We start from the raw sequence: 8,826 nt of genomic DNA, 5'->3' as shown, positions 1-8,826 counted from the left end.
GTGCACGCAGTGCGAGCCGCAGACGTTCGGCTGCCACCCGGTGGTGGATGTGAGGTCTGCAACTGCTCCCGGCCCGGAATCCTGTCGCCCGACCCCAGCTGTGACACGCTGAGCGGGCCAGTGCAGGTAACGGGGGGGCGCTAATGCACGTGCTAATGCTAGTGGTAGTGCTAGTAGTAGTGCTAGTGCTAATGCTAGTGGTAGTGCTAGTGCTACTGCTAGTGGTAGTGCTAGTAGTAGTGCTAGTGCTAATGCTAGTGGTAGTGCTAGTGCTACTGCTAGTGGTAGTGCTAGTGCTAATGCTAGTGGTAGTGCTAGTGCTAATGCTAGTAGTAGTGCTAGTGCTAATGCTAGTGGTAGTGCTAATGCTAGTGGTAGTGCTAGTAGTAGTGCTAGTGCTACTGCTAGTGGTAGTGCTAGTGCTAATGCTAGTGGTAGTGCTAGTGCTAATGATAGTAGTAGTGCTAGTGCTAATGCTAGTAGTAGTGCTAGTGCTAATGCTAGTGGTAGTGCTAATGCTGGTGGTTACTGCTAATGCTAATGCTAGTGGTAGTGCTAATGCTAGTGGTAGTGCTAGTGCTAATGCTAGTGGTTGTGCTAGTGGTAGTGCTAATGCTAGTGGTAGTGCTAGTGCTAATGCTAGTGATAGTGCTAGTACTAATGCTGGTGGTACTGCTAATGCTAGTGCTAATGCTAGTGGTAGTGCTAGTGCTAATGCTAGTGGTTGTGCTAGTGGTAGTGCTAATGCTAGTGGTATTTTTAAATAAAAATTATTATAAATATAAATATTTAAAAAACAATTTTTTTAAATGGAGTCCAGCCAAGAAGCAGCAGAAATAGATGTTGGAGGAGGAAGATGCTCTATAATCTGGATTAATCTTCCATGTTTGTGTGTCCAGGTGTAAGAACAACGTGGTCGGCCGCCAGTGTGACCGTTGCGCCCCCGGTTTCCATGGTTACCCCAACTGCAGACCATGCCACTGCAACGAGGCGGGAACGGAGGAGGAGGTGTGCGACTCCTTCACGGGACAGTGTCTGTGCAAGGTGAGGACACACACACACACACACACACACACACACACACACACACACGCTGACCGCTGCCCCCCCCCCCGCAGGAGAACGTCCAGGGTTCTCGCTGCGACCAGTGCAGAGTTGGAACGTTCCACTTGGACCCGACCAACCCGAAGGGCTGCACCAGCTGCTTCTGCTTCGGCGCCACCGACCGCTGCCGCAGCTCCGACAAGAGACGCACCGAGGTGACCAGGATAATCTCTACCCTGTAATCTCTATAATCTGGTGTTGGAGGAGGAAGATGCTCTATAATCTGATGTTAGTGGAGGAAGATGCTCTATAATCTGTTGTTTGAGGAGGAAGATGCTCTATGATCTGATGTTAGAGGAGGAAGATGCTCTATAATCTGGTGTTAGAGGAGGAAGATGCTCTATAATATGAGGTTAGAGGAGGAAGATGCTCTATAATCTGGTGTTAGAGGAGGACGATGCTCTATAATCTGATGTTAGAGGAGGAAGATGCTCTATAATCTGGTGTTTAGAGGAGGAAGATGCTCTATAATCTGGATTAGAGGATGAAGATGCTCTATAATCTGAGGTTAGAGGAGGAAGATGCTCTATAATCTGGTGTTAGAGGAGGGAGATGCTCTATAATCTGAGGTTAGAGGAGGAAGATGCTCTATAATCTGGTGTTAGAGGAGGGAGATGCTCTATAATCTGAGGTGAGAGAGAGGAAGATGCTCTATAATCTGGTGTTAGAGGAGGAAGATGCTCTATAATCTGGATTAATAGGATGACGATGCTCTATAATCTGATGTTAGAGGAGGAAGATGCTCTATAATTGGTGTTAGAGGAGGAATATGCTCTATAATCTGGTGTTAGAGGAGGAAGATGCTCTATAATCTGAATTATAGAGCATCTGAATTATAAGAACATCTGAGATAATCCACCAACATCCAGATGACTCTTCGCAGCTATCTGCTATTTAAGCATGCTAACGCTAATGCTAACAGCTGCAGACGACTGAGTTATTCCAGGATTATCATTGAGTTATTCCAGGATTATCATTGAGTTATTCCTGGATTATCATTGAGTTATTCCTGGATTATCATTGAGTTATTCCAGGATTATCATTGAGTTCTTCCTGGATTATCATTGAGTTCTTCCTGGATTATCATCGAGTTCTTCCTGGATTATCATTGAGTTATTCCTGGATTATCATTGAGTTCTTCCTGGATTATCATTGAGTTCTTCCTGGCCTCTGCAGGTGATGAACATGGAGGGCTGGGTGCTGCTGGGCGCCGACAGACAGGAAGTGCCCGTCACGGTGTACCCGGGCCAGGACCTGGTGGAGGCCGACCTCAGTGACGTGCCCGACGTCTACCAGGACCTGCACTGGCACGCCCCGCCCACCTACCTGGGGGACAAGGTGAGGGAATTTCCCAGGCTGCCGCTGGGAATTTCCCAGTTCAGCGCAGAGACCACACACACACACACACACCCACATACACACACACACACCGATTTCAAAATAAAGGTTCCGACTTTAATGGAACCTTCTGCTGCACAATACTGTGAAATGTCCAGAAAACCTGTTGCATTCTGGGTGTTTGGGACGGGTTTGGGGTCGGGAGTTCGCGGGTTCAATTCCCACAGCTGCCGTTTCACCACCTGAGCGTGACCCTTGACCACCGCCAGCCGTGTGTGTGTGTTGGTGTTTTTTGCTCCACAGGAAATGTGCGTCAGTTTGTCGTCGTTCCTCACAGGACGTTGTCTCTTCCAGGTGTCGTCTTACGGAGGCTACCTGAGGTACCGGCTGCACACCCAGACCATGAGGGGCGACGTGTTGTCTCTGCCCGCCGAGGCCTCGCGGCCCGACATCATCCTCAAGGTGCAGGCCGTGCAGGGGGGGTGGCGTGCACGTGAGGGGGGGGGCGGCGTGCACGTGAGGGCGTTGGGGCATGCACGTGAGGGCGTTGGGGCATGCACGTGAGGGGGGGTGGCGTGCACGTGAGAGGGGGCGGCGTGAGGGGGGGCGGCGTGCATGTGAGGGGGCGGCGTGTGCGTGAGGGGGGTGGCGTGCACGTGAGAGGGGGCGTGCACGTGAGTGGGGGCGGCGTGCATGTGAGGGGGCGGCGTGTGCGTGAGGGGGGTGGTGTGCACGTGAGGGGGCGGCGGTGTGCATGTGAGGGGGTGGCGTGCACGTGAGGGGGCGGCGGTGTGCATGTGAGAGGGGGCGTGCACGTGAGTGGGGGCGGCGTGAGGGGGGGCGGCGTGCGCGTGAGGGGGCGGCGTGTGCGTGAGGGGGGTGGCGTGCACGTGAGGGGGCGGCGGTGTGCATGTGAGGGGGTGGCGTGCACGTGAGGGGGCGGCGTGAGGGGGGGCGGCGTGCATGTGAGGGGGCGGCGTGTGTGTGAGGGGGGTGGCGTGCACGTGAGGGGGCGGCGTGCACGTGAGGGGGCGGCGTGCATGTGAGGGGGGTGGCGTGCATGTGAGGGGGGCGGCGTGCACGTGAGGGGGGGCGGTGCCGTTTGGACACGCGGGACTGAGATTGTGTGTGTGTGTGTGTGTGTGTGTGTGTGTGTGTGTGTCCTGCAGGGGAACCAGATGACCCTGGTGTTCATGGAACGCGAGTATTTCCCCCCCGAAGACCCTCACCTGGGGATCGTTCACATGGTGGAGGTAGAAGCTGCTGGATGCTCCGAATCGTTAATTAACTGGTTTTAATTACTGACTTTATTGTGAAAAAATATTTCACGTCTCAAAGCAGTTCAGAAGAAAAAATGTCATCATGTGAAAATGAAACCAGACCATCAATAATAAATAATGTAATAATATTGATAATAAAAACGATAAATAATATAATAAATACATTTGAATTATTAGTTAATAATTTTATTACATTTTAATAATATAAAAACAATAACATTCTAATAATGATGAACAATAAAGAATAAAAATTATAACTAATAAATAATGTAATAATATTGATGTGAAGGTTTTAAAAAGTGTGTTGCTCCAAGCAGCCAATCAGAAATCAAACCCTATATGTTGTCATCAGGGGTTCAGCCAATCACAATCAAGCTGGGCTCCTCCCCCCCCTTTGACTCCTCCCACAATCAGGCAGCTCTGCTCTGGCACATGACGCCACGAGAGGAAGTACTTCCTCCTCCTCCCATAGATGGCCGTGTGTGTGTGTGGGGGCGGAGCCAGTCCAGCTCACACAGACACAGCAGATTCTGGATGTAGCTCCTAGGATCCGACATTCTAATTAAACTTTGAATTCAAGGTTTCTGGACCAATGAGACCAGGAGGAGGTGAAGTTATTGATTGATGACCCCCCCCCACCCCCCTCCTCCCCCCCCTCCCCCCTCCCCCCCCAGGGAAGTTTCCGTCACGCCCAGACGGGGAACTCGGTGTCCCGGGAGGAGCTGATGATGGTCCTGGTGTCTCTGGAGTCGCTGCAGGTCCGCGCCCTCCACTCGCAGTCGGCGCACTCCGTGTCGCTGCGCGGCGCCGTGCTGGAGGCCGCCGAGGCCCTGCCCACCGGTCGCCACGGCAACAACGTGGAGATCTGCATGTGCCCCGCCAACTACCTGGGAGACTCGTGTCAGGTGAGTGACGGGCGAGGAGGAGGAGGAGGATGAAGGACCAGTCCTCCGTCTCGGGGAGAGTCGTTGACTTCCTGTCGTCGACTTCCTGTCGTCTCGGGGAGAGTCGTTGACTTCCCGTCGTCGACTTCCTGTCGTCGACTTCCTGTCGTCTCGGGGAGAGTCGTTGACTTCCTGTCGTCTCGGGGAGAATCGTTGACTTCCTGTCGTTGACTTCCTGTCATCTCGGGGAGAATCGTTGACTTCCTGTCGTTGACTTCCTGTCGTCTCGGGGAGAGTCGTTGACTTCCTGTCGTTGACTTCCTGTCGTCTCGGGGAGAATCGTTGACTTCCTGTCGTTGACTTCCTGTCGTTGACTTCCTGTCGTTGACTTCCTGTCATTGACTTCCTGTCGTCTCGGGGAGAGTCGTTGACTTCCTGTCGTTGACTTCCTGTCGTTGACTTCCTGTCGTTGACTTCCTGTCGTCTCGGGGAGAATCGTTGACTTCCTGTCGTTGACTTCCTGTCGTCTCGGGGAGAGTCGTTGACTTCCTGTCGTTGACTTCCTGTCGTCTCGGGGAGAATCGTTGACTTCCTGTCGTTGACTTCCTGTCGTCTCGGGGAGAATCGTTGACTTCCTGTCGTTGACTTCCTGTCGTTGACTTCCTGTCGTTGACTTCCTGTCGTTGACTTCCTGTCGTTGACTTCCTGTCGTTGACTTCCTGTGGTCTCGGGGAGAATCGTTGACTTCCTGTCATTGACTTCCTGTCGTTGACTTCCTGTCGTTGACTTCCTGTTGTCTCGGGGAGAGTCGTTGACTTCCTGTCATTGACTTCCTGTCGTTGACTTCCTGTCGTTGACTTCCTGTTGTCTCGGGGAGAGTCGTTGACTTCCTGTCATTGACTTCCTGTCGTTGACTTCCTGTGGTCTCGGGGAGAGTCGTTGACTTCCTGTCGTTGACTTCCTGTGGTCTCGGGGAGAATCGTTGACTTCCTGTCATTGACTTCCTGTCGTTGACTTCCTGTCGTTGACTTCCTGTTGTCTCGGGGAGAGTCGTTGACTTCCTGTCGTCTCCGGCAGAAATGTGCTCCGGGCTTCTACAGAGACACCATCGGCCTGTTTCTGGGGAAGTGTGTCCCCTGCAGCTGCAATGGACACTCGGACCGCTGCCTGGACGGGTCTGGAGTCTGTCTGGTGAGGACCGTCCCCCTGTCCCCCCCCGTCCTCCCTCCATCCCATCTCACTCCCCGTCTCACTGTCCTCCCCAGGGCTGCCAGCACAACACGGCCGGGGACCACTGTGAGCGTTGCCAGGGCGGTTTCCTCGGCAACAACAGCCTGGACGGCCAGGCGGTGGCGTGCTCCAGCTGTCCCTGTCCCCTGAGAGCGCCGTCCAACAAGTCAGTCCCCCTCATGCACTCCTCCCGAAAGAGGACGCGTGTCGTATTTACGTCTCCGTTTGACCCACAAATGTTTCGATAAATAAATCGAATCTTGCAGCTAATTTTTTTTATGTGCTTTGATTTCGGGGCTTTCATCTCCGCGCCCCGTTTAGACGACGACCTTTCAAAGTGAAAACTTTTTCATCTCAGAAAAGTTTTGCTTTCACCGGCAATTTTTCATGTTGGGCCACTAGGGGGCACTGCTGGTTGTTTTAGTACTGAAAGTACGCACACACACACACACACACACACACACACACACACACACACACACACACACACACACACACACACACACACACATCATACAGCAGAGAACAGTGGGCTCTAAACATTAACACTGACAACAGTGCAATTTTTCGTTTTCAAAAAGTTGCACCACTGAAATATTTGTTTGTGTTTGTGTGTGTGTGTGTGTGTGTGTGTGTGTGTGTGTAGCTTTGCAGAAGGGTGTGTGGAGAGAAGCGACAGGATGCAGTGTCTGTGCATGCCGGGTTACGCCGGCCCAAACTGCGAGAGGTAAATTACCCCCCTCCCCCCCCCCCCCCCATCCCGTCCCGGGAGCCTGCAGTACCGCCAGCAGCCACGGGGGGGCGGAGTTCAGATTGAAGGCAGATAAGAGTATTGGAGCAGCTGTGTGACATCTGGACCTGAGCCGGGATGTCAGATCGCAAAAACTTGTTGCAGAGCTGCTGTCTCGTCCGCAGTTAGCAGTAGCATTAGCATTAGCAGCATTAGCCAACCGGCATTATTAAAAGCAAGCGTCAAACACATTTTAATTGAGGGTCACACTGAGCTCCGCCCCTTTTTCACTGATAAACTACAACCTTCATACTTTTGTTTTGTTTTGTTCCAGATCAGACAGTGACTGTTAATGTCAACAGGAGTTATGATAATAATAATGATAATAATTATAATGATAATAATATATAATAATAATGATTATAGTATATAATAATAATAATGGTAATAATTATGATAATAATATATATTGATAATAATAATATAATAATGATAATAATAATATAGAATAATGATAATAATAATAGAATAATGATAATAATAATATAATAATGATAATAATAATATATAATGATAATAATAATAATATATAATGATAATAATATATAATAATAATGATGATAATAATGATAATAATAATAAGTATAGTGATATAATAATGATAATAATATATAATAACAATAATAATGATAATAATAATAATTATAGTGATTATAATAATGATAATTATAATAATAATCATGATAATAATGATAATAATAATAATTATAGTGATTATAATAATGATAATTATAATAATAATCATGATGATAATGATAATAATAATAATATATAATAATAATAATAATAATGATGATGGTAATAGTAGCTTTGTTTATAAAGCACTTGACCTCAGGTTGACCTCAGCTTGACCTCAGGTTGACCTCAGGTTGACCTCAGGTTGACCTCAGAGTGATTTTCCTGCTCGTCACCGCCGCCCTTCGTCCCGGCAGGTGCGCCCCCGGTTTCCACGGCAACCCGATGGTCCTGGGCAGCCGCTGCCAGCCGTGCGACTGCAACGGCAACACGGACCCCAACATGCTGTTCACCGACTGCCACCCGCTGACCGGCGAGTGTCTGAGCTGCATGCGCCACACGGCGGGGCTGCGCTGCCAGCTCTGCGCCCCCGGTTTCCACGGCGACGCCGTGCGGGCCAAGAACTGCAGCCGCTGCGCCTGCTCGCCGTGCGGCACCGAGTCGTGCGACCCCCGCAGCGGGGAGTGCCGCTGCAAGCCGGGGGTGACCGGGCCGCGCTGCGACCGCTGCGAGGTACGTTAGCGTTAGCGCCGCCACCGCTCAGACGTGTGTTTGAATCCCGATGTCCCGCCCACTGACCGTCCCGCCGCCGCCCTCAGGACGGCTCGTTCGGGTTCGACTCCTGCTCCGGCTGCAGCGCCTGCGACTGCAACGCCTCGGCGGCGCTGCAGCAGCCGTGCGACCCCGGCAGTGGAAGCTGCTCCTGCCGGCCCGGCGTCAACGGACCCCGCTGCAGCCAGTGTGAGCCGGGCTACTGGGACTACGGGCCCGGAGGCTGCAAGAGTGAGTTCCTGAGGGAGGGGGCGGGGTCAGGGTCGGGTTCAGGGTCGGGATCGGGTTCGGGTTCAGGATTAGGTTTGGGTTCAGGTTCAGGATTAGGTTTGGGTTCAGGATCAGGTTTAGGTTCAGGTTCAGGATCGGGTTTGGGTTTGGGTTCAGGTTCAGGATTAGGTTTGGGTTCAGGATCGGGTTCATGTTCAGGTTCGGGTTCAGGATCGGGTTCATGTTCAGGTTCGGGTTCAGGATCGGGTTCAGGTTCAGGTTTGGGTTCAGGATCGGATTTGGGTTCAGGATCAGGTTCAGGTTCAGAATTAGGTTCAGGTTCAGGATTAGGTTTGGATTCAGGATTAGGTTTGGGTTCAGGTTCAGGATTAGGTTTGGGTTCAGGATTAGGTTTGGGTTCAGGATCGGGTTCATGTTCAGGTTCGGGTTCAGGATCGGGTTCAGGTTTGGGTTCAGGATCGGGTTCAGGTTCAGGTTTGGGTTCAGGATCAGGTTCAGGTTCAGAATTAGGTTCAGGTTCAGGATTAGGTTTGGATTCAGGATTAGGTTTGGGTTCAGGTTCAGGATTAGGTTTGGGTTCAGGTTCAGGATTAGGTTTGGGTTCAGGATTAAGTTTGGGTTCAGGATCAGATTCAGAATCAGAATCAGGTTCAGGTTCAGGTTCAGGATCGGGTTCAGAATC

General features: G+C 51.1%; 1 protein-coding gene across 1 annotated transcript in view; it reads left to right on the top strand.

Moving 5' to 3' along the window:
* The first annotated feature begins 1,132 nt into the window (after nucleotides 1-1,132).
* lama5 (laminin, alpha 5) overlaps nucleotides 1,133-8,826 on the top strand; it is a 26,699-nt gene continuing 19,005 nt past the window's right edge. The window contains exons 1-10 of the mRNA XM_080497062.1: nucleotides 1,133-1,259; nucleotides 2,281-2,442; nucleotides 2,797-2,904; nucleotides 3,612-3,695; nucleotides 4,397-4,627; nucleotides 5,684-5,797; nucleotides 5,872-6,002; nucleotides 6,483-6,563; nucleotides 7,559-7,874; nucleotides 7,961-8,144. Coding sequence (XP_080353188.1) covers nucleotides 2,284-2,442; nucleotides 2,797-2,904; nucleotides 3,612-3,695; nucleotides 4,397-4,627; nucleotides 5,684-5,797; nucleotides 5,872-6,002; nucleotides 6,483-6,563; nucleotides 7,559-7,874; nucleotides 7,961-8,144 — 1,408 coding nt within the window. The 5' untranslated portion in view covers nucleotides 1,133-1,259; nucleotides 2,281-2,283. The remainder of the gene's footprint in view (nucleotides 1,260-2,280; nucleotides 2,443-2,796; nucleotides 2,905-3,611; nucleotides 3,696-4,396; nucleotides 4,628-5,683; nucleotides 5,798-5,871; nucleotides 6,003-6,482; nucleotides 6,564-7,558; nucleotides 7,875-7,960; nucleotides 8,145-8,826) is intronic.

The sequence above is a fragment of the Blennius ocellaris genome (assembly GCF_963422515.1).
Source record: "Blennius ocellaris genome assembly, chromosome: 5".
Lineage (NCBI taxonomy): Eukaryota > Metazoa > Chordata > Actinopteri > Blenniiformes > Blenniidae > Blennius > Blennius ocellaris.
The sequence above is the reverse complement of the archived record's forward strand: the minus strand, read 5'-3'. Positions and strand labels throughout refer to the sequence as shown.